This window comes from Tympanuchus pallidicinctus, unplaced genomic scaffold, assembly GCF_026119805.1.
Source record: "Tympanuchus pallidicinctus isolate F22 unplaced genomic scaffold, pur_lepc_1.0 scaffold5, whole genome shotgun sequence".
In the NCBI taxonomy this organism is placed as follows: Eukaryota; Metazoa; Chordata; class Aves; order Galliformes; family Phasianidae; genus Tympanuchus; species Tympanuchus pallidicinctus.
The window spans coordinates 63,424,805-63,450,199 of record NW_026294769.1 but is presented as its reverse complement, the minus strand read 5'-3'; the positions used below and the strand labels follow the sequence as shown (position 1 = coordinate 63,450,199).

The following is a 25,395-nucleotide window of genomic DNA, read 5'->3' as shown; positions in this document are numbered from 1 at the left end:
AGAAAAAAAAAAACAAGTATTCCAGAAGTAAAGCAATATCTCAACTACTCTGAAAATCTCAAAAATCACTTCAGAAAATATAACTGTCATGAAAAGTCCTTTTTAAATGTTAATAATGCTTTAGGAAAGTGACCTGCTGGTATTGATGTCAGTGTAAGTGCAGTACCAGCTAAGCTCTGCAAGAGGTGAATGATCTGCCCTGATAGAAGACACTTTAAGGCCATAACAGTTATTTAGACCTAGGTAGCCACTTCAATTTTTATTTAGGCTACTAAATAAAGTCACACATGCACTTTGCATGACATAGCAATAGTACTCCACTGTCGAGGTTCTCTGTAGAATCTTGTCCACACCTCAGCTCCTCCTCTTAACAGTACTTAACTGTAGGAGCAGTGCAGGTTTCCCCAAATCATCTTATGTTAGCATGTTCTTATGCAAAATAGCATGCAGAGCTTTATACAATCTCACATGAGTTGTGCACTCTTTCATAGGATCTGGAAAGCTTCAGAGCACATCAGAACCCAATTCTATTGCTGAGGGTCAGAATATAGCAAGTTTAGTTTTTTTAGCATATTTCATCTTGAAAATAATTCTTCTAAATCCAGAGAATGGGATAGAAAGATAAATATTTGTGTTTAGTTTTCTGCTGATTATGTCTTGACTAATAATAAAAAAAAAATAAAAATAGAATGTTCTTTTTCCTGTACTTAGGGATTGAATTCTCAATTGATGTAAACAGATCTTATCCTTGGTTTCCAACAACAATGATCCCCCTCACAGAAGCACTCAGGTGACTCTGTACAAGACACTACATGTTCAACTGATAGACAAAAGGAAGCCTGCATACAAAGAACCTGAACATGGCCAACAATTTTGTCATTAACTGAAGTAGACATCTTTTTTTAAATAGTGCTGTTTTAGAAGTTTAATTATCCCTCGGATATCTGCTTCCGTCGCAGAATATGTATGGTTTAAGAGTTCTGGAAAAAGAAAATCTCACAGATGTTAACCCTCCTTTCTGTACATTTCAACAATGTAATAATGATGTCAGATTTTTGGCCCATTAAATTTAAGCCAGCTGCCTTAACAGTGTAGTTTAGTCGTAGCAAATGCATTCTGACATGTGATCTCCACGGGTCTAAAATAGAATCAGAAGCAGAAAATCATGAAACATCTCAAAATTATTATAAATCCACACATGCAGCACTTACCTTCTTTTGCAGGAGGGATTGTAGGTGGTGGTGGTGTTGTTGAAGGAGAAGTTGGTGGCTGAGTTGGAAATGGTACTGAAGAATAAAAGAAAGGAATGTAAAAATACTTCAAAGGGAAGCCCAACCTATTTTACTTACATTAAACAGAGCATTTTCTACTCATCTCCACATTCCAAATTCATTATCTTTAACCAACTAATAATGCAATTGGACAGAAACACAGGTGAGTGTGTCTTCCCACGCTGGTCACCTAAAAAAGTACTGTAATATTAGAAAGCAGTTAGTGGGTGCACTTCAGTGTGAATGACAACTGGTTGCTGAAATACAACAGGAACTGTCCATTTCCACGTTCCCCAGTGTAGCAGACCATGTGGTAGCCCCATTATGACATATTATCCTTAACTCGTAAAACATCAGTGTTCTTTTCCTTTCTGATAACACCTAGTCCTTAATCAAGAAAGTATATCTCCATCCACACTGAAAGGAAGAAGAGATTAGTCCTGCCATCCAAAACATCAAGACAGTGCAGGAGCAAGCCAGTGTCTGCATCCAGAGCAAAGCACAACCACATTTTTCTGAATTCTCTGAAACACCTTAGTATGTTTACAGCTAGAAATGCAGTTCCTAGCATAACTCTGCAGGACTGTGGCTTCAGTGTTTGCAGCAAAGTTTAAGCAAAGGTTGTCATACGGAAAACTGGTTACTCTGTCTTCATCTGCTCCTAAAAATAAGGTTTGGAATGACAGACTCTCAGAAACCTACCTAAATACATGATGATCACTGATATAGTTTGTTTTGGCTGAATTCTCAGATATAATAACCACATGCTTTGATATCAGTAGCTAAGGAAAAGTTTCCACGCCTTGGTTCAACAGCACTTTTTTGCTTCGTAAGAAGCAACAGAGGAAATAAAAACTTTATGCCTGCAAGTAAGACTACTTAGTATTTGCCATAACGTATGTGACGTTTAACAGGCAGCAAACAGAGTTAAATACAACACCTTCACAAAAGACACCAATCCTTGGGAATGTTTAGTGCAAACAGGACTCATTACAAGCCCCGTGTCCACACCCATGTTTACTCCCACTGAAATTGATGTTTTTCCATTGGCTCCAACAGGAAAAAGGACCAAGACTCTGAAAAATGTGCAAAGAGACTGATGTCCAGGCCCTCCATGAACTCAGGCCAGGAGCTTCCACTTAGAAAGAGCCACAAGTTTCACTGCTCACAGCACCAGAGATAGCCTGCATCTTGAAACAATGTCTTTTTCTGATGTGATACAGTAATCTGTTTGCATGAGAAATCCACATACAGGCAGAAGTGTCCTCTTCTCAACTTATCCTACTAACTTCCCTGAATTGCAGAGCATACAAAATTCATTTCTCATGCACCTGTGCAAGTTTGTCCTATATAACCCAAAGTATGGGCAGGTGAACAGTAGAGGACAGCAATAAATGTTATCAACTATGAAAGAAGGGTAACAGTCCTGTGCTATTTAGTAATATAGCATGAGAAGTGTATCATCTAGACTGAAAGTAGAAGGAAAGATAACATTTCCTCCTTGAAGAAGAAAAGATATGTTTACTTAATTATGCTAATCCCATATTTTGTTTCATGGTATTTTGAACTTCAGAAACAGCTGCAAGAGAACTTTTGTCTCAAGTTACTGAAAATAACACAAGAATAATGGTCTTTTTCCTTCTTTTCAGGTACATAGGTAGATTGGGTACCAAAGTCTCATTTGCAGTGGTGAAAATTTTACTAAATGACAAGAACTGAAGCATATAAAACGTTCTCTGTTTGCTTCATTTTTCTGTAGGTTTTCTTTTTTTTTTCCTAACCCACCATCCCTGTTTCACTCTCATTAAAAAGTCCAGCAGCACTGGGGAATGTGACTTCATAAATGAGACAAAACAGAAGAGTAAGAATCCTCTGGAGAAAGCAGCCTTTTGTGTACTTCTGTGGAGGAGTCACAATGTAGTAAATAAAAAGAAACCTCAGCTAAAGGAAACTACATAGGAATAGCACATTTGTAGGCAATCAAAAAAAAGTAGAAGAAACAAGCAATACTGCTGCTGGCTGAACTCATATCTGCTCTACTCACATGTTGTCTCCATGATGCTTACAGCAGGGCCCTCTATCTCTTGAAGCTGTGCATGGACACTGATTTTATATTCAGTTCCAGGCATTAGCTCAAAGAAGCAATGTCTGGGTGTCCCTCCACCAAGATTTACCTCTTGTTTTTTCCCATCTGGAATTAAAAAAAGAAGCAATCATTAAAATACAGTTTTCATTGCAGTTTTACCAAATAACATAACAGAAGTCTGAAATTAGAACGGAACTTGACAGCCAACAAAGGGCAAGTAGTTGACAGAAACTTATAAACCATATGCTGCCTTATTTTTTGATATTTACCTCTCTGCAGTGATCTATGGGGGACATTTCTTGATACATCCTTTGTATAAAGTAGCAGTTGAAGGCTATGTCAGACATCTGCAGGAAAAATTATGAATTTTGCCCCTTTCATTGAAGTTAACAAAAACACTAACACTGTCATCAATGGGCTTTGGATCTGGTCCTAAATTATCAGTCTAATGAGGAATTGTTGAGTTATGCAATTCCATGGCATCCTTTGTCTATGCCTCTGGTTCTCAGAGTCTATATAACGTACATAGTAATTGTGAGAGACTGAAGTACACGTTGTACTCCAGCTTCCAGCAGTAATAACTTTAAATGTTGGTTAAGAAAGAGAGTTTTACAGGATTTTCAGATAAAGTCTATTAAATTCTGAACTGGGGAGCAAGCTCACAGTGGAAAAAAGCCTGCATACTGCAAATAGCACATGGAGTATTTCAATAATAACAAGTTGTCAGCAAAATTTATAATTTGCACCAGAAAGAATTACAGCAAAATATAAGTAACTGATCTCACATTCTACAAAATATAAACACAAAATCCCAACCATTCATTGCCAAGGAAAAAACATCTGCTTGTCAGGAGGTGTTAGACTAGTATGAAAATAAATGATGACTTTTGGAATGAGTCAAATACCCTGACTATCAAAACTCTCCATGACAGAGGTCAATACGAAGCACTTGTTCACACTTAAGCTTATTCTGCTCATACTTAAGCTCTGTTGTCTCAGATAAAATAATTCTGGGAGTTCTACAAGATGAGGAACAAGGTACCAAAGGTACCAAAAAGGTAGAATACTAGCTAGATAGGAAATATGTGTAGTCTTTTACCAGCAAAGACTGCTGCACAGAAAGTCATTAATCTTTTATGATCAAATTAGTATTACTTTTCAAGATACCTTTGATAAATGTCACTAAATATCATTAACTACACTTCTCCCAGGTTATCCAAACTTCTAATTTGTCACCACTCAAAAGATATATACTGGGGATAAGAGAATAACTGCACAAAATGTGACTTCCTAAAAGTTCTTCTGGCTACACCTGTGAATCACAGTGAAAAAGAAGAGACATAAATGTCTGTATAATTTGTGCTACAAGCATCAACCACATGTTGCCACATAAAAATATCTCATGCTTATCTAACTCATGTTAGATGAGTAACATTACTATGAGGTATAATTAACAATCAGCTCAAGGAGATGAGACAAAACCGGACCGTGTTCCAACACTGAGCACAGTCTTTTCTGGCTGGGCATTGGAACATGCTCCTCAAGTGCAGCAGTCATGGCAGCAAGCCTGCTGGAACCCAAGAAGCATTTGAACAATGCTCTCAGGCATCAGGTTTGAATTTTGGGTGTTCCTGCGTGGAGCTGGACTCAATCCTTGTGGATATTATCCAAATCAGGATACGCTATGATTCTATGGATTCATTGAGGGCTCTCCCTTACTTTACTGTCCTCCCCTAATCACTGCAATCACTAATGGGTTTATTCACAATTTTAAACGTATTCTGTTCATTTTTTACCCATCTTTTATTCCTCACAACCATGAACATCTCGTGTAATCATCTTTCTTCTATTGGTAAATAAAAAATTCCAACCAAAGAAAAGGACAACTTAACATCTATTTGATATAAAAGGATGGAAATGCTACTCCTACTCCTGAAACTTTCAATGTGTAGACAACTCTTTCATCTGCTCATCATTTCCATTCTTTTGGGAATGAGTCTACAAATCTGATCACACACAATTTCTTAACTCATGCAATTCATCCTTCTGGCTGTAAATTCATATGTAATGATTCAGTAACTCACCCACAAGTGATTCTATGACTACTCTGTATGCAGTAGCATGTCTGTGAAGCTGCCACTGAGTACAGAGACTAGTCATGCGGACTTGATACGTATCCAAATTTGTCACACCCAGGTACACTGAAAATTAAATATAAAAAAGAAACAAGATTTATTCCTGCATCATGACATACAAGGAAAAGCAGCAAAAAAATAATAGTGAAAAGAGAATCACAGAATCATTAAGGTTGGAAAGGATCTCTAAGATCATCCAGTCCAGCAACTCATCCCAACCATGCCCACTAAACATTTCCCTCAGTGCCACATCTCCATGGCTCTTGAACACCTCTAGGAATGGTGACTTCACCACCTTTCTGGGCAGCCTGTTCCAAGGCATTACCACTCTTTCAGAGAAGAACTTTATCCTAATACTCAATCTGCAAGGAATATGAGCAGCCCTTGTTGTTAGCCCTGTGCATAAGAGGTCAATGTGCTGCCTTTCTTATTCCTTGCTTCTTTTCCCATGTGGCTCCTGGAACCCACTGCATCTCACCAGGTGCTGATGCCCCGCTGCTCACTCTGCTGGGAGGGGCTGCACACAGAACAGCAACATACAGACAGCTCCCAGATGCGATGGGTTTTTGCCAGAATACCCAAATATTCCTGGCATCTCTTTAAACACCTTGTCTCTTGTGGCAGCAACAACTCCCAGCAGAACTCTGCTTTCAGGGAGCTGTAACACAGCTGCAGAGGGCTCACGTTCCCTTACTGTAAGCCACTATTATGGGGAATAACTATTGCATTTTATAATGACAATAAGGGGCTTTTATAGCTCTTCTTATAATGCATTAATTTGATTTATTTCTGATGAAAGCATTGTACTAAATGGATCCAATAACACTTTTTTTTTTTTTTTTTTTAATTTCAAGAGCAGCTTACAAATATGATAACAATAAAACTCAAAAATGGAAGGAAAAAAAGAGCATTTTTAGATCAGGTTTGGAGCTAAGATAAATAATGAACATTGCTAAAAAATCAGTCACTACGAATCAGTATAAAATGTCATTATAAAAGTACATCTGTCAAAAACTTTATTTTAAATTGAGGTTCAGATATATAAAGACTAATTCAGACTATACATAGGGAGTTACAGGAAGAAGAAAAAAAAAATATATAGTAACTATACTCTCCGTTGAAGAGATTTGCATATATTACTAGGAAAATATTTGGCTAAATAATAGCATCTGTTTAAGACTCCAATTTTGCTAATGTCCAGTAGATTATAAAGTATTACAAATTTCAATATGAAAAGAGACTTCAATTTCCAGAAAACAATTTTCACACAACTGGAAAAGACTTCCATGTGAAAATTTACTCAAGGAGCTGCACAAACCTATACTTATAGTGAAAAACAGTCTGCAGAGATCTGAATAGCATGAAATCATTCTTACAGGTTTTGGCTATGCCTGTTAAGGCATCACTGAAGCCTGTTGAGTATGAAGCAAACACTTTCACACTGTACTCTGTTCCACTGAAGAGATTTAGAATGAGAATGGTATTAATATCATCTCCTACAAAGGTCTCCAATGCAGGACCAGGGACTGCAAAAAAAAAAAAAAGAAAAAGAAAAAGAAAGAAAGAAAAAAAATTAGAAAATCACTTGTTCATCCACTCAATTAACAGGCAGTAAAAACAAATCTTAAGACCAATCCAAAATGAGATGAAGTCCTGAAGTTACTATTTTTTCTATGGTTTTTGTTTTTTGTTTTTTGTTTTTTTTTACCATGCACAAAGACAAAGACACTGCTCAGAACAGTGTACAGTTCTTGTATGGACAACACACTTGGGAAATTCAGCAGTGGGATTCATTATGGCAGGACTAGACATTGGCATCTGTAAAAACTCTTTTGTTCTGCTTCAGTGACTTACTACTGCCCTAAATAGAGTGCCAAAGATCTCCTCAGTTTGATGGTGTGCCAGGAGCAACGGGGGACAGCAGACACCAGCCAAAGCAGTCCCTAAGGGGTTCCTAACACAACAGCATCATTTAGCACTGTGCAAAAATGATAATGAAAATAGAAAAGAATAAAACTATACCAAATCAGAAGGGCAAACAGCTCCTTTCTCACCTCTGCTAGATGTTCTGGATAGACTTCAGAAGCCAGATGAAAGTACTGCCTTTAGATATTGTTTTAGTCCCTTAGTGGTCACAGTTTTGTTTGCTATCAATAGAGGACATTTTTCTAAAGAATTCTGAATGAAAATAGGTGCCTTGTCTAGCTGCAGTGTGCAGGTGGTCAGATACAGTATAGACAAAATGATCCATGAATAAAAAGGCAATTATCTGGGACAAGTAGGGCAGCAGAAGTAAGTAAAAGAAACGAAAGCTTTGTGTTGTAAGGGATGGAAGTCGAGGACAGGAGAAGTACAGAAGAGAGGTACAGGAAAAGAAGAAAGGCAGTTTCTGAAGTAAATAGGAATCGGGAAAAAATGACATAAAAAGACAAACTGAGAGAGTTAAGTTTGATCAACAGTATGAAGGAAATCTTATGGGAATCTTACGCTGCCTACAACTACATTACGGGAGGGGAAAGCAAAGATGTATCATTCTCCTCTGAGGCGAACAGGAAGAAGACGAGGAAACTGCCAAAATTTGAAACGTGGGAAATTCTGATTAGATATCAGGAAAAACAATTCCAAAGTGAAAGCAGTCAAAAGCTGAAGCAAGCGCCTAGAGATGTTTTGAAATTTCCGTCTTCATTCTTGGAGATATTACAAACTTGACTGAACAAGATCCCATGACATCTCTTCCAAGTTGGCTCTGTTTTGACCAGGGAGCTAGAAAGAATGATCTCCAAAGACCTGTATCACTCTGTAACTACAAAATTCTCATATTAAAAAACTGAGACATCAAATTAATATAATTTTTAAAGAGGTAACTGTGACTATTAGATTTAGTACAAAACTCAGAAAAATACTGCATTAAAGTATAGAACATACTGTCAAAAGCAAATGACAATTAAAAAAAAAACAGTTTAAAAACTCACTGTTGATAGATTTGTAGACAATTCTGTAACCCATAGTTGGTGATGGTGGGGCATCCCAACTAATACGTAATCTGTTGTACCATTCATCTGAGACACGTAAATTTCTAGGAGCAGATAAGGGTTCTAAAAGGAAGTGAAATCGAGCCTTTACAAATGTAACTTGTACAAACACACGCAAAAAACTCAAACATGCACATGAAATTCATGAAATATTCAGTTTTCTCAAATTTCTGGGCAGATCTGCCGGAAAGAAAGCTTTGAATCAAATTCCTCTTTGGAATTATGCTGATACATTAACGTCAGCCTACTTCAGAAACTCATATCAAGTTATACTAAGAAATAATTAAGAACCTTGTTCAACAAACCATGAATTTCCATATAAATTCCCAACCTTCTTCTCAAGGTTTTTCATTAAATGTAAGTCAACTCAGAAATAATGTTCTTTCATTTAAATAGCTTATTTCAACATAACTGCACTGAAGTTTTCCAAGTATAAATCCTGCTCTTGTTTCTAATTTCTAATGACCATATAGATGTAATGATCTCACACACATCCACAAAAATTAACACACTAGCAGTACAACAGCTTGCTTGATACTATCCCAGCATCATAGGTTATTTTCTACATTTGCTGGATTGTCCTTTGTGAGCTCTCTCTCCAGGATTTACCAGCTTTACTACTCAGTAAGTTTTTCTGAAGATTCACTATATTTAAAATTCAATCTCTCAATTAGAAGCAGCCGATTGCTTATAAGCTAATGAATTGAGATTAATATCAAGCTCTTAAATCATATCCATCAAGCAAAGTAAGGCCATGCTTATACTAAAACATACCAGTACAGTCAAGGATAAAAGACAAAAGAAAGAGCCTTTGTTCATACATATTCTGGATCAAGAAGAGCAGAAAGTTCAGACTTACGAGTTTTGCCAGGAGCTGAGACACTGACTCCCTCCCCATCAGCATAGATTGGAGTAATTGTAACTTTGTATTCCGTATCAGGCAGCAGAGGCTGAAGCAGAAGAGTGCTCTGTCTCCCAGGCACCATTATCTGGATAGTCAGGATATCAGAAACAAGGTTTATGATTAGGGCCAAAACCTTTTTATATCATAGATGAACTGTGATTCCAACAGAACTTATCACTAACATTTTAATCTCAGTGAGATTCAGAAACCTGAATGGCAGCTATCTGGCACATGAGGACACGAGAATATGACTTGCTATTTCCTGTACCAAACCTGTTCTTTGAAGTGATATTCTTGGAAGCAAATGTCCCAAGGTTCAAAATCTTATTCTGAATCCTTACCATCTCAAGCCCACTGTGTGAATCTATCATCTGAACTAGCAACCTCACATATATGGCAAGAAGCTGACAGACCCACAATAAGCCACTTCAAATCAAGAGGAAAAAGCAGAAAGTGAGCCTCCAGGTATTTTATTATTTTAAAGTGAAATGATGCATCTGAGGATGCTGCATCTAAATTTTCTGAAGCTGATACACAGAAAAAAAGAAAGCGCTCATCAGATCTCATGCTCCAGGACACATTTAAAGCACTCTAATTTTGGCAAGAGATCACAGAACGACATTAATCTCGTGCACCCAGGTGCTGAGACTTGTCAAAGAAATACTTAATTTGTTTTTCAGAATTGTAAATTATATTAGGACAGAACCAACTAAAGACACATGTATGGCCTTCTGTGTTAAGATCCTCTGTAGATATACTCCAAACCTACAGTCCAAGTTTCTGGAAAGACCCATCAAAATTTTAGGTTTTTAGAAGAGGGGATGCAAGCACTGAAAATCCTCATGTTTCACAACAAGATCTTCCACAGAACAACATGCTTTTTAACTGTGTGAAAAACTCTTGGCTTGAAGGAAGAAAAAAAATGTGATCCTTCCAGCAAACCTAAGGACAAACATGTAATTTAGGGGTTGACTCTTCAGTAGGGAAAAGAATCCTATTACATATTTTGTCCTTGATTTTCAGCCAATTGCGTTAAGGATTAAAAAGTTTATTAATATTTTTATGGAGAGGGAGGAGTAATTGGAAATTACACAGAAATCAGAGCCAAAAAAACTGAGTATCCACCATAGAATTGTCACGCTATAGTATATTTAAGCCCAAATTCCACAAAACTTTTGGGTTCTGTTTAAGAAATGCGGTTAAGCATATATGAACACTATTTTTTTTTCATATCTATGCTGCATCTTCCAGATGCTTGAAACCACATGACAGAAAACTTCTCTTCGGTTTAAAATGTGCTTAATTTTGACTATGATCTTAAGTAATTCTTTATTCAGTAAAGTACTTATGCATGTGATTAATTTCAAAAATGAAACTAAATTGTGACCAAAGATGATATGACTTGAGTGTGTACTTAAAATTAAATAATCTGTGGAATTAGAGCCAAGACACCTTCCTGATAGTAAGAGGTTTTGAGTCAATTCGCCATTCCTCTGATAGTCAGAATTTAACTACCATTTCTTACAGTTATAATTTCATTTTAAAGTAATAGTCATTGAATATTAAAACAAAACTATAGGCTTAAGATTTAAAACAAACAAACATACACACAAAAAGCATATAAATAAATAATTTTTAAAAACCAAACGATCTTGTACACATTTTAAAAAAATACAGGAAGGGACAGACAGTCTTTTAACCTTCTTAGGTTTGATCCTGCATTTGACTGTTTATCTGTCATGAATCAGGTGTCACGAGAATTACAATTCTGAAGCTCTACTCTGAAGTAAAGCCAAGCACAAATCATTTTCTGACTGCAACAGGAGTGCTTTGCAAGAAGCTATCGGGCCTCAGCAATTGTTAATCAACCTTTTCAAGTTCATGAAGCCATTCACAAAAAGCAATACAGACCGTTCTTACCGCTTCCTCGGCACGGTCACCTTTGGCTGTGAGATAGGTCACTCTGAACTGCTGAACGTTGTAATCCGAAATGTCCCACACCACCCTCAGACTTGAGGTCGTTTCATCGTCTATAACAAGATTTCTGACTCCTGTTCGAAAAACTGAAGCCAAAAGTAATTTAATTAGCATTTTATCCATTCTATTTTTAGATTTTAAATTGTGCTAATTATCACTAGATCTATTCTAAGACAAACCCATTCAGTTCAGTAATACTTGAGCTTAGCCACATACAACAACGTAATTAAATAATAGCTACTACAACAGGATAACCACTATACTTACATTAATAGGTATTATCCCACTTGCTTTATTTATATTACTCAGCTTATGGAGCATTATAATAACAAAAAAGTAACTGCAGACAGAACATTACAAACCAAAAATACCACAGAACTGTTGATTCATAAACTTCAGTTATCTAAGCCCCAGTAGACAAAGAACCCTAAAAATAAACAAAATTCTGAAGATATTCAAGCTTGTATTCATGTTCATGCTTTTAAGAGACAAGAGAGTCAGGTTTTCCAAACTAGACTCAGTTTCTGTATTCTTATGTAGCATCTCTGGAACCATTCAAATTTCTTACACAGCATAACAAGTTGGCTCCTATCCCACATGTGGCATGTACAGGAAGCTGGAGAAGCATCGTGAGGAGCACAACATGCACCTTTCATCAGTGATGTCACTCTTCTGGAGTCTACACCTCAACAAGACCTTCCATGACAGCGTGCTGACAAAAGCCACGAGGATTTGGTGTTACCATCCCTCACTATTATCACAGCTCTCTGCCCCTAGATCTGGATGTGCTAGGTTGCAAAAAGCCTCAGTTCTTTGCTTTCAGCATTTAAACAGTTTACATTTATTTCATTTACCTGCTATGGTGGGCTTCGGAGTTGTGGTAGTGGTAGTAGTAGTAGTAGTAGTCACAGTGGTAGGCACTGCAGTAGTTCCTGCAACTGAAAAACAATACTCAGCTCACAAACAATTCAACAAGGTAAGGCACATTATTAATCTTGCTATGACAACAAAAAGGTGTGTTCTGACCTACAAATATCCCACGCACTTCAGGCATTTCAGAGATTTACAAGGTAACCATTTATTTCATTTACTTTAGGCACATGGACGTGCAGGAATAATCCTTAGATCTAGAGATGTGATGTGATTATAAATTGTATAATTAAACAAAGATATGTATAGTCTTCCACATTTCTGGCTTATCTGAAAATAGTGGCCTCCACTTTGATGATTCATTAGAGCTGTCACATTTACTGAACTGAGCACTCTATAAAGGTGTTCACTGTTATCAAAATAAGAACTGAATGTATGCTCAGTAACAATAAGCAATGTCAGCATCGTTAGGACGGGCAGTGACTTATTAACAGAGGACTGAAGATTAAGCTTGCAGTTAATAAGAATCGATTGTATTTTTGAATGTACACATGAAAAATAAAGTTTAGTACACCAAGTCATTATCCATCAAAGGAGAATCTGCACATCAATTTAAGAAATATTTTTTCCTCATTGAACAGAATAAAAATGATCCATATCAGTTTACATCATACCAAGGAGTATCCTGAGCTGTACTTCAACAGAAACTTACTGATACTTTAGAAATAAGAAAATCAAACACCGCCCCCCATAAAAACTCCCTCTGCAAGCCAGAAATAATTTACTGAATAGGCTCCTCTTCCATAACCTTCCAAGAGCCTCTTTTTGCAAAGAAAAAAAAATCGGTATCTTCATAGTAAACCCACAAAATTCTCATTTCTTAGAGCAAAACAAAGCCATTAGCTAAGTGCAGGATGTTTTTCATATCTCCCAGTACCTGATTTAGAGAGAAAGGACATTTTTATTTTTTTAATCCATGTGATTGAATAATGCAAGTTTCCACAAATGGTACACTGCTCCAGAAATAGACTGAAAATATAAACACATTTTCAGTTCCTTGACAGAGGACAGAAACAGATGAAAATCTTCAGGGCAGCTATTTTATCTCATATTATTCTAGCAAGTTTATCAAGTGCAGAAGATGAATCCATATGCACACATAAACCAGCTTTCTGGCCTAAATCAGAATTCTACTTATAGAAGCTCAATGTTAAGAATACTTTACTAAATTGCAGTGGGTTTAAACTTATGGCTGAGTCCTAAATATATGACTGACACTGAATCAAAGACTTCAGCAATCTAAATGAAACTGCTGGCTACCGTTTTGGTTACAACTATAAATTACATTGTATATGATTTATAAGTTTTATCTTTTTTACTTCCATATTAATTTCAGAGGATACCCATGTAAAATTTCAACTTACTTATTTCAACCAGGACTGAACACCTCTCCAGTGAGTATAAATTACGTAAATAAGAAAGAATATGGCATACCATAAATACCAAGCATTTTCAACAAATTCCTGTTAAGTATTAACATTAAAATATTTATTACCTCCCCTCAATTTAATATATGTCTTAATGAAAAACTGTGTTCTAAGACTAAAAGTTGAAATGGGGATGGAAGAATATATTTCCAGATCCTATACTTATTAATACCACTGCTCAGAGAGGGAGCCAAACCATCACTTTGATTCACTGCCATCTAACATATAATATTAAATAAGAAAAGAGAAAAATATTGTTGGCAAGGTCCTGGTGTAAAACCAACACATTCTTCATTATTAAAGCAACCCAAAAATGGACTGTATTTTAAGTATCAGGTTTATACATTAAATTTAAATCATTTAAATGTCTCTAAAAATGATATTCAAGAGTTTGTCTTACATGTAGCTCCAAGAACAGCAACAACTTCACTTTCGGTCTCATCATCAAAAACTGCCAGCAAAGAAACTTCATATTCTGTGTTGGGCAACAAACCCTCAACAACATAACTGTCTGCATCTCCATTTAAGACAACCTAAGTAGCAAAGCAAGATTAAAGAAAATCACTCGATTAATTTACACAAAGTGACTGAAGTCCAAAAAGGAAAATAAATTCTGCTTTAAAACAACATAAATCCACACTCAGGTATGCCCAAATAATTTATTACCTATGTAAAAATAAAAAGTATCACAAAGTAAGACTGGAAAAAAACAGTGTTAAGAAAATTTTAAATGTTTATTATTTTGTGGCTGGCTTGATTACCTTAACATGCAATCTTACTCTTTCACATACAGTTGATGAACTGCTAAAGCTCAACATATGCATCTTGTTTGAAAAACTCTAAAATTCAAAACATTCCTCATCGAAAGTAACGTAACAGTGTAAGTTAGCTTTCATCCATATTTCTACCATTCAATCACTGTCATGATAAACATGCTTAGTATTTCTGTAGCTTTACAAAATGCTGTTTCTGAGTTATGACTCCATGCATTTGAATTGTACATGAAGAATACAGGTAAATGCACTCTGCAACTAGTTGCAATAGATGTAAAAGGTTACTACTAATTCCACCAAGCCCTATTTGCCACAGATCACTACAGTCTGCCACAGACCGACAGCACGTTGGCTCATTCTGGGGTAACCACATGTAAGTATGAATGTGGTTATCTCTGACAGTTTAAGCAGAGGCCTTTCACTGTTTTTACTTGGTCTGCTTTGTAATGATTGAGCAGGGAGAGGGAACGCTCATAAAATCAGTATCACTGACAGATTTAATGTGAGTACACACGAGATGCTGATCTGTTGCAGGAAGTTGGTGGCAAATGGTGGAAGGTGTAATTTTTCCATCTAACAAAGGTGGATCCAGAAAGGATGTCCATAGCCAAAGAAATCAAGCAGACTGCATGCTGTTACAGAAAGAAATTTGCAACAGACTTGGAGATTTATGGGAGATGTGCTGCTGAGAAGCTGGCTATATGTCACGGCATTTTAAAAAGTAACTTTCCTTATTTCTACCTATGACAGCAAGAGAAGATTCACATGTGCTATGTTAACTGTAAGAAGAAGGCTTTTCTTTATGATTTTTGTGTTTCATAGATTTTTATTGGAAGGGGTCAACAGATGGGTAGGAACTGGAGCTAAAGGAACTGTGAAGCAGAACAGGAGGAGACTGTGCAATAATTCCACTGAAATTGGTTGACTTGTCTGGGGGAATAATCACTAGCTTATGCAGATAAATACTATCATAAAACAACCTTTCTTGGACAAGTTTTTATAGGTGGCCATTATATAAGTGAAATTGAAATAATAATAAGACACTGGAAACCAAACAATATAGAAACGCTGCATAACATCTACTACAGCTAGCAGAAAAAGTAAACCACACTACGTTCTATCCATGACCCCAGAATTCCTAGGTGGGCAAACAGGCACAGTTCAGGAAAATATATGTATATATCCTGTGGAAGAGGGACTCATTAACTAATAATAGACTTTCTGAATTCTGATACAGAAAATAAAATTAATTGGGCTCATGTATTCTACAACTATCAGATAATGAATTGAGCAGCCCATACTGTGCATTCTAGCATCTATTTTCCTGGAAAAAATTCAGAAATCAGCTTCAGTGAGTCTAGCTGTATTCTAAGTAGGTATAAGCAATGTCTTTCATTCTAATTCCCCAGACCTTCCAGTCATATGTGTCATCATAAAATTCCTACACATAGCAACTGTCTTACACATAACTTTGGCAAACTTTCTGCAGCATAGCTTCTAGCACTCTCCACTCCCTGCTAATTTAGCCCACAGAGATGAACACAAAAAAAAAAGAACACAAAGAGCTGAACTTTCAAGTGGAGAGGACAAATAACAGAAGCAAAAATAGTAACAAATACAGGAATATTTCCTGATGCATTTCCTACTTTAACCTACACATAAAAGGTCACTTTTAAATAATGTATTCCAGTTCTTTTGTGCTAACATTCCACACTATACTCTCCTCACACATCAGCAGTGTGGGTGCAGTAAGTTGAGGTGTGTGTAATTCTCAACACCATTCCATGACCCCACTCAGCTAATTGGCAAGTTGGGTCTTGGGAGAAAGGGAGGGAGTGCATGTTTTTTCTCTGCATGACTGATCACTTAGCTGGGAAAGAAGCTTAAAAAGGCAGGCAACAGCCCGGAGGTATTGTGCTATCCTAGGCACGACCCCATTAGAAAGGTCATGCAAGGAGAACAAGAAAGCAGCTTGAGTATTTTTAATATTTTAACATAGAAAAACTACTGAGGCCTTCAGCAGTTCTTAATGAATACACTGAACAAGTGAAATCATACAAGTTCAACTATTCTCTGATCAGTAATTCTCACACTCACAGGACACCACAGACACCACTGATCTCACCTCTCCAATAACATCACAAGGCTTAAAGGGTTTCACTGACAACTGCTCTTTGGAGCTTAACAGAAACATATCAGTTCAGTATTGTGCAAACAAACCAGTACTGCAGGAGGATGCAAGGGAATGTGCCTTCTCTCTCACCTGCCAGTTCCTTCTTTATCCTGCTCCTTACTGTAATTTCTTTTAATAGTTTGCAGGACTACCTCTTGCTGGGTCAAATAATGGGCCTCAACTAAATCTATGGATAATGACACTTAATCTAAGTGTCCCAACGGATGAAAAGAATGATGCATGGAATCTAGGCACAGGTCATCTTTTTCCAACGTGCTTTCTACCTCAATCAACTGTTTTCAGACTTAGCCTCTCTTCACAGCATTTATGCCAACAGAGCAGGGTGTTGGAGATGTTTTAAAAGATAGAAGAGCATGAAAGAAGCAAATACTATGAGGGAACAGATAATAAAAGAGACAAAATCAGTCAGAATACAAACAACAGAGATTTTGGAAAGGGAGATAAACTGCCTATTGCAAACTACTTGGATAATTAAACAAAAAACAGTCTAACAGGAGGAAAAATAATTTAATACTTTAGACTAATGAAAATGGCACTATTGTGAAGACGCACAAGGGCCCATAGCAAAAAATACAACATAAACAGGTAAACTTTACCTTTCAAACCTTTTGTAACTAAGGCTTGGTGGTCAATTGTAATGTGACCAGCTTATTAGACAAATGTGGATCCTGTGTGATCATATCACAGCTCTAGCTGAGTTACCACCATCTTCTGGTAAAATGAAGAATAAAAACCTCTAAAAACTGAAATAGCACCAAAAATCAAAGCTAGTTCTATGGAAGTGGCACAGTACAGGCTATTATTCACAAAAGACATATTCTCACTTCATCTTCAAAAATAAAGTGGAATATTGTTTTGATTATTGTTTTGAATGCTTTGTAGCAGGACAGATCTTTTTCCAAGTCAATTGGTCAGGCTTAATCAGCAAAAAGTTAATGCAAAGGACCTCAGAATCAAATTTCTTGTCCTATTTCATGTCCTCAAAGAGTCAAGGCAACTCACCTCTTCAGATTCCCCTCCATCCAAAGGAATCCATGCCAATCTGTAAAAAGCAATATCCGAGGATGTGGGTTTCCAGCTGACCCTAAAACTATCTGTTGATGCTTCATCAACTTCCAAATGCTGGGGAGCTGGAATTTTTCCTGCAAAATATTAGGCAAAAGAAAAGTGAAAGTAAATTATTCTCTGAAACTTACATAGCAACATCAAGAATACGTCATTTCATTTGTAGCTTTTTACAAAGATCAAAACTTTGAAAACAGATGACAAATGCACAGCAGATTCTTTGCACACTTGTACACTTGGGAAAGTTTTATTTGTAATTGGAGAAGGAAATACACATAATTTATGTTCTTTATCTTCTCCAGCCGTAAAGCTTCCTAATCCTTTCTCCACTGGAGTAGCTCCATGCAATCCTAACTCCCTTTCTTTTGCCCAGACCTCTGTTTGCCATGCTCCTTTTTTTACCTCCACCTCAAACTACACTCCTAATCTCTGTCCTTTCCACACACTGTCTGTCACACCATTTCCATTTGTTATCTGCATGTAGGTACCAGCTTCCTTTTCTGTATATGTATGGCCTCTCTTCTCTTCCACCTCACGTTTCTCTTTCCTCCCTCCTATTAGGAGTCATTCTCCTGTTGTTATGTTGGAAAACATTAGTAAGTGCCATCATCAGTTTAATTCACAATTTGCAGAAAACTGTTACAGAAATCACAACCGTACTAAAAAGACTACAAGAGTTTTACATGTCTTACATTTCCTTCTACTGGTTTTTGAGTTTCTCTCTGTATATAAAAGTTTCTACTCTTAATTGCAGAGATAATTCAATGGCTAACTATACAGTTCAGTATTCATCACACTGAAGCCAGATAGCCAAATGTCATCACACTGAATGACACTTCAGAAAGCTGGGGAGACAACTGCTTTACTACCTACTTGCAATGAAATATACTTCAAAATGGCTGATTTTGAAAAGACTGAAAAAATAAACCTTATTAACACTAATGCTTCCATGATGTCACGTTACTCCCATGACTCAGGATGTAACTGGTCCCACGGTAAAGGAGTAACAAAGTCGAATACTCCAGTGAAAATAATGGAAAGCATCCCATATATGTGAATCCACAGTCATAGACTCTTGCTGTTACCGGTCATGTTTTCCAGTAAAAGATGAGAGCATCAAAATTGTTCTTGGAAAGCCTTCAAAAGTTTGGACATACTTACTTGTGGTAAAGCTGCCAGTAAGTGGTTCAGATTGTCCTTCATCATACAAGGAGAAAATAGCAGCAGTATATTCAGTAAGGGCTGTCAGACTTTTTAAAGTATGTGTTGAAACAGGACCAACTTCCACCTGGAGGAAGTATAATACGCAATACACGTTGATCACACATTAGGAATAGCTTTGCTTAGCACCACAGGAGAAACGCAACCAATGTAGAACAAAAGAACTGCCACCTGCTCTTTAAACAAACACAAAGGAATAGCTGAAAGGTAAGTAAAAACCTACTGAACATTCTCACATTATAAATTATATTACCACAAGTCTAATATATTCAAAACAATTATCACAGAACCATAGGATATCCAGAGGTGAAAGGGACCCACAAGCATCACAAGACCAGATATGCCCTGGAAGAAAACATGACTGCACACTGACACACAAGAATTTTTTTAAGGCTTAAGTTATATACTACCACTCGTTTTGTAATGGAGCTGGTCTGCCTTAATAATCAGAACCATTTACTGTGATCTTTAAAAAACTCTTCCTACATTCTTTTGGATTTCTCTATTAATATAATTCCATCCCATCTTTCTTTTGATGAAGGATTCTTGATGTTAAAAGATTTTATAAAGCACCTTTAGTAACTAGTGACAGCTAAATATTGCATAACTTTTAAAATGCATAAATTTAGGTCAGAAAAATTGTTACCATCATTCTGTTCACATCAGATTCTGTTTCTAGGAAGCAAGTTTTTAAAACATAATTATTGCAATATACGTTAAGAAAATATATGGAAGCCTTCAGACTTTTGAATGCCAAATTACATTGAAAATCTTGTTATCTGGACCAAATCAAGAATAAATGTTTCCTTACTAAATATACAGTCAAGATGCTGATCCTACAAACCATTATTCACTTGGGTATTTTCCTTCAATTGAAATACATCAGCAATGACTACTCTCATATGTACGAAGAATACAGCACTGCGTCCCACACGATTCCTTCCAAATGAAATTCAATACTAGCAAATTCTTAATAGCACTGACTTTCAGAATTCTTTAGCAAAGAATCACACAGTAGCTTTTGTTTACAAAGGTTACACATTATAATTTCACAAGCCTATGGAGGACTGAGATTGGTTAAGAAAAATGAGAAGCTAATAACTTACCTCATTGGTTTCTGTTCCATCTGTTTTAACATACATGATGCGATAGCCTTTCACATTTTTGGCAGCAGGATCCCATGTTAGCTTAGCACTGTTGTGTCCAACATCAGAAAACTTCAAGTTTGATGGGGGACTTAGAGGTACTTGAAAAGGAAAGATACATGGTTTTAGTTGCGAAACTTTTCCTATTTTTAAACTAAGCCATACATTTTCCATTTAAAAAAAAAATAAATTGGTCATTTTAATTAAAAGATACATTCCCTTCATCAGTGGAGCAACATGAGTGCTTTAATCATGTAATATAGCTTAGCTCTTTGCTGAAGTGGAACCATGACAGGTATCTTAACTAGAACTGAAAAAGAAATTACGCTCCTGTTCATAGTAAATATAAATATAACAATATTTATAAACACATTTATTTTTATATTTGTATATCAGTGTAACTCAACTAATCTGTACCCCATATGCACTTGTTTTCCAGAAGTAATCCATCAAAAGATTTCCTGTCAGGAATTTTCTGACAAAACATTCTCTGGACATAAAAACAAGTTTGTACAAAAGCATATCTCATTTAGAAGATTTCTAAAGTAGCAACTTGTTTTTTTTTTAATATCTTCTTACCCTTTCCCCCTTTTTACACCTTCTCTATGTAGAATCTGTGATTCTGTGAAGGCTGTATTTGGATGAAGCTGTTCACAAACAGCAACCTCAGTTAAAATCATATTTATAAACTATGCATTCATTGACTATAATGAGCTGGAAGAAAACAAAGTCATGCAACAGTCTCAGATTGCTTTAATTTTCCTGTCATACAAAAGGAAGTAATTTGGATTGTCTCTGCTACTCTGTATTACCCCAACATCTGTTAATTTTATCTGAGTTGTGAAACTTGTCTCTATCCATCCTGCCTTCACACACACACTCCACACCAATCCACACGGACAGATAAATATCATCACTTCGGAAGTGGTTTCCCTCATACAAAAGCACGTGGGAGAAAGAAAATATTACATGGGCTTGATATTTACTGACTTGGAATCTGCAAGCGAATGCCTAACCACCTTAGGAACTGTCAAGTCAACCTGGCTATGAGGAAAGAGAAGATGGGAACAGACCAGAATTATACTAGATGGATCTGCCACACCTTCTGGCATTCAACATATTCCTCTGAGTCAAGTGAACGAAATATCATGTGCTGGACTTTGTTTCTACTTCCAGTCAGTCATGGAATTCACTTCATTTCACCAGCCTGGATGTGCCACAAAATGCTTTAGTTTCAACTCTTCGTTTTTGGAACACAATTGCCTGATAACATTGCTCACAACCAGACATGCAATCCTGTCACCAGAATAATGTCATGTTAACAGTGACAGCTGGATAAATTCCGGCCACTGAAAAAAACTCCACTTCAGAGTAAAAATATGTTTGGCACAAAGAAAGGCTTCAATTCAGTCACTGAGATGACAAAGGTAGAATTATATTTTTAATAGATAAAGACTATCCGATATTACATGTAATGCTACTGCAAATTAGGCAGATCATTCTATAGGCAGATATATATGATCCAGGAAGAAAATACTGGGTAGCCTGTTCTTTAGTTGGAAGACAGAAATAATTCCAGAAATTTAAAAAAAAAAAAAAATTTGCTAAAATCTGAATCAAGATAGAGAAGACACTATGACTGGACACTGACCATTTGTGAGAGGTGAGCTCATAAAGAGATTTCTTTTCAGATAGACAAATGCCTGAACAATCAAAGCCTGTTAGAAGATTATTTGAATAGCTGCATACAGAAGATTAGAATGAATCCCATTTCTTATTAAAGTGCTAAAGACAAGTTGTCTTCACTGAGTCACATTAAAAATAAATGAAGCTTGCAGGGTATCATTTTTTTTATTCTGGTCTGGGTAACAGCAATAATGATGGTCTGACTAACATATGTTACCAGCTCCTGTGATCATTGAGGTCATGAATTCTCAGCTCTTGCCAATGTATCTGGAATTTGCATGTGATCATCCTTCCAATATGTTAGCCAGGTTTAGAGCTGAGCAGCCTCCAAGACCATGAGACATAAAGTGAATTCAGACTGGCACAGTCACAAACTACACAAACTACTGTTCCGGATAAATGAAAAACAGATATCAGGCAGATATTAATCAAAACCAGGAACAAATAAATTTTAAAAAAGGAGAAGGAATGGGAATCAAACAATAGGAGAGAGAAGGACACAGAGAGAAAAGTCAAAGACTTGATTCTCTAAGCATTAAAAATCTTCCAGCTCTTTTCAAGCCCACAAACATACCCAAGTTGAATTATTTCTCTCTGTGCTTGTCTGTCTTCAACTGTCCTTTCTGTCATAGGTTTATTTTTTTTGTTATTGGCCCAAAACGGTGGATAACTCTCAGAAATGACGGAGCTCACACAGCACTCCTGGAGCTTCTTGACTGACCCTACAAGACCATTGCTCCAGCCCTTCCTTTATCTTAGCACTCACATGCCTGAACTTCTCTCACCTACTGCATGTAAGGTCACTTCCACACTGTCCTACTCAAGCCAGGAACACAAAACAAGTAATCACTCCCCTGCTGGGAACAATAAAAACATCACTGAATGCAGTCCCAGAGATATTCCTGCAGCACAATTACTTATTTTCAATTCTTTTGTCTTTCAAATGCTGAAGCTATTTAGAGAGCCGACATACAGTGCTGTGTACAGTTAGTAAAGGACAGAATTTTGCTGGCAAAAATCTTACTGCTTATTAAAAACACGTCATCTATCATGAGTGCACAGGCACTTTCCAATCCCTCATTTACCAGATGTTAGGCAGAAAAGTCTCTTCTTGCTTCTTTTCCATCTGTACTGTCTACTGCTGAGCCAGACGAAAGAATTTCTCCATCTGAGCATACTCCCCCTCCCCCAGACACACCTGGTTCTGTGGCTGTAGGAGACTAAACAGTGGTCTCAGTTTAGCTTAACAAGGTGACCTTCATTCACCTCCAGCAAGTTCAAGAAACTATCATTAGTTCTGCTGAATGAACAGGGATAGCCATAGCATAGTACCATTATCAACAAGAGAAGAGAGTTCACAATTCTGTTCCACAAACTTACTTTTTTTCCCAGAAACTCACATTCTCTGCTTCTATAAATCCACAGCATTCACATTAAGAAACAAAAGTACAGTTAAGACCTTGTCCTACGGACTATTGAAATTGGATTTTAAAATCAGATGTTTTTTCTAATATGAGCAAAGATTATTCTAAAATTTTATTTACACTGACGAGAATATAGGTATGCACTACCTACATGTCGTTTCTTGGCCAGTAAGGGGATCACTAGCTTCTTCTCCAAACATGGCATAAACTGTAACTGTATATTCTGTATTTGGCAATAGTCCATCCAGTTCAAGTTCAGTTGATGCTTCTCCGATTTTTATCTAAAAACACCATAAAGAAAAAGACAAATATTTCTGAAATGGCTCATGATGGTAAAGGATACTATTGACACACGTTAAGTTAAATTTCATGTGATCAAATGCTTTCCTGAGCATTTTTCTGATGCTATGCCTTTAGTACTTGGCCCACATTTTATTACTTTGCAGAATAATCAAAAGAACAAAATAGTTAAAAGCCCAAAACATGAAGGTTAAAGGACTTTAGAGGCAACTAACTTGTCTTATCAGCAACGACACAATAATTCTCTTTAGAACATGCAGCTATTATTGCCCTTTGCCTCATTTTCAGTCCTTTAGAGACTAAATTTATTTCCATGCACAGCAAGGCTCAGATTTTCTGTTTGCTATTTAAGGTGTATATTACTTTCTACCTCTTCAGTGACAGACACAGAAACACAGCTGACTTATTTATTGGAAAAAAGTCTTTCCTCGGGTAAGGCTCCGGTCTCCTTATTCAATTAGGTTTCAAGGACAGACTCAATTAGCAGAAAGCACAAGTCTGTGCATGTTTTTGGTAGCGTGCTGCACTCTTTCCACAAGCTTGCGTGCCCTGGAATGCTTTGCAGCATTCTTTCTTGAACAGTTTCTATATATAATCATATGTATGGAAACTTAAGCATAAATTCTGCCCCAAAAGTTGCATTGGAACTATGCTAGAAACTATTTTTAGTCTACTGCTTTTAGTATTTTACTCACAGTAGAAGACTGTACTTGTCTCCTAAAGATACCTGATAAAAACACACTTCTGAGGGAAGGCATTATTCTTAAATTTTTAAAAAAGCAACAGTACAGAACTAAAAGGAAAGCAATAAGTGTGCTATTTGCTAATTCAATTTACTTCCATGAGATCAAAGGACAAACTTCATATTCTTTTGACAGGGAAATGTCTTCCTCTTCCTTTCTTTCTTTCTTCCAAGTGTTTGCTTTAGAATATGATAAAGTATTATGTCCTATATCATTTCAAGAGCATCACTTCAATTTAGCTGAAATTGTTGCATTTTTATGACAATGACACACAAAAACAACCAGCTGTACTTGGCCTCTCTTCATAACGTCTAACACAAAGTACTTACAGCAGTAATGGAAAAATAAAGTATTTGCTCATAAAGTTGAATGTCAAAGGCCAAGTACCTATTTTACTCTTTAGAACACTTATTTCTTCAATAATTATTATTCAGATGAAAGCTGTACACATTACCTCCTTTTCATCCGCAGCCAACCCTTCTGTCAGGGGAGCATATAAGATCATGTAACCTGTGGCACCTGCTACTCCATTCCACTTAGCTCTCATGCTGCTGTGTGACACATCATACAGTTTCAGATCTGATGCCATTGGCAAGGCAACTGCAGAAGAAAAGAGACAGACACTTCAGTTATTTCACCTGGATGACCAGAGCGTTTTCAGTTTATTTTATCACAAAAACCACACGGGAATTTGGCTATCTCCAAGCACGGAATTGCTGTCTGTGTCCCACAGCTATGAAGAGTTAATTAGTACATAGATGTCTGCAGAATTATAGAAACAAGGAAATTATGATCTAACCAAGTCTAATGCCCTCTAAAGGGCAGAGTTAGCCCTTACAAATCACTGCAGCTCTTTGTCTTAGATGGTTTTGAACATTTCAAGTGGGAGGATTTCTGTTCTTTAAGCACTAAATCACTCTGTTCAGATCTTACCCTCCCTCCTCCCTGACTTGTATTCAGACAATCACTTGCTACTGAAGAATGGGCAAGGTTGCTAAAACGAACAAGCCCCCAGAGGTGGCTTTTTTACAGCAATAGTTCCCAAGCCAGGGCGTGGGAGAAACAGCCATGATGTAGGACAC

General features: G+C 36.7%; 1 protein-coding gene across 6 annotated transcripts in view; it reads right to left on the bottom strand.

Moving 5' to 3' along the window:
• Positions 1-25,395, bottom strand: part of COL14A1 (collagen type XIV alpha 1 chain) — a 116,078-nt gene that overhangs the window by 51,580 nt on the left and 39,103 nt on the right. For 4 of the 6 annotated variants that reach the window (XM_052703956.1, XM_052703954.1, XM_052703950.1 and 1 more), the window contains exons 12-25: positions 24,768-24,913; positions 23,422-23,551; positions 20,122-20,261; positions 18,956-19,082; positions 17,732-17,871; positions 14,163-14,295; positions 12,260-12,343; positions 11,340-11,491; positions 9,384-9,513; positions 8,465-8,587; positions 6,869-7,018; positions 5,442-5,558; positions 3,316-3,462; positions 1,212-1,286 (exon numbers count right to left, since the gene is read on the bottom strand). In XM_052703956.1, coding sequence (XP_052559916.1) covers positions 1,212-1,286; positions 3,316-3,462; positions 5,442-5,558; positions 6,869-7,018; positions 8,465-8,587; positions 9,384-9,513; positions 11,340-11,491; positions 12,260-12,343; positions 14,163-14,295; positions 17,732-17,871; positions 18,956-19,082; positions 20,122-20,261; positions 23,422-23,551; positions 24,768-24,913 — 1,794 coding nt within the window. The remainder of the gene's footprint in view (positions 1-1,211; positions 1,287-3,315; positions 3,463-5,441; positions 5,559-6,868; positions 7,019-8,464; positions 8,588-9,383; positions 9,514-11,339; positions 11,492-12,259; positions 12,344-14,162; positions 14,296-17,731; positions 17,872-18,955; positions 19,083-20,121; positions 20,262-23,421; positions 23,552-24,767; positions 24,914-25,395) is intronic. The other 2 variants (XM_052703955.1, XM_052703953.1) reach the window with 1 other exon arrangement.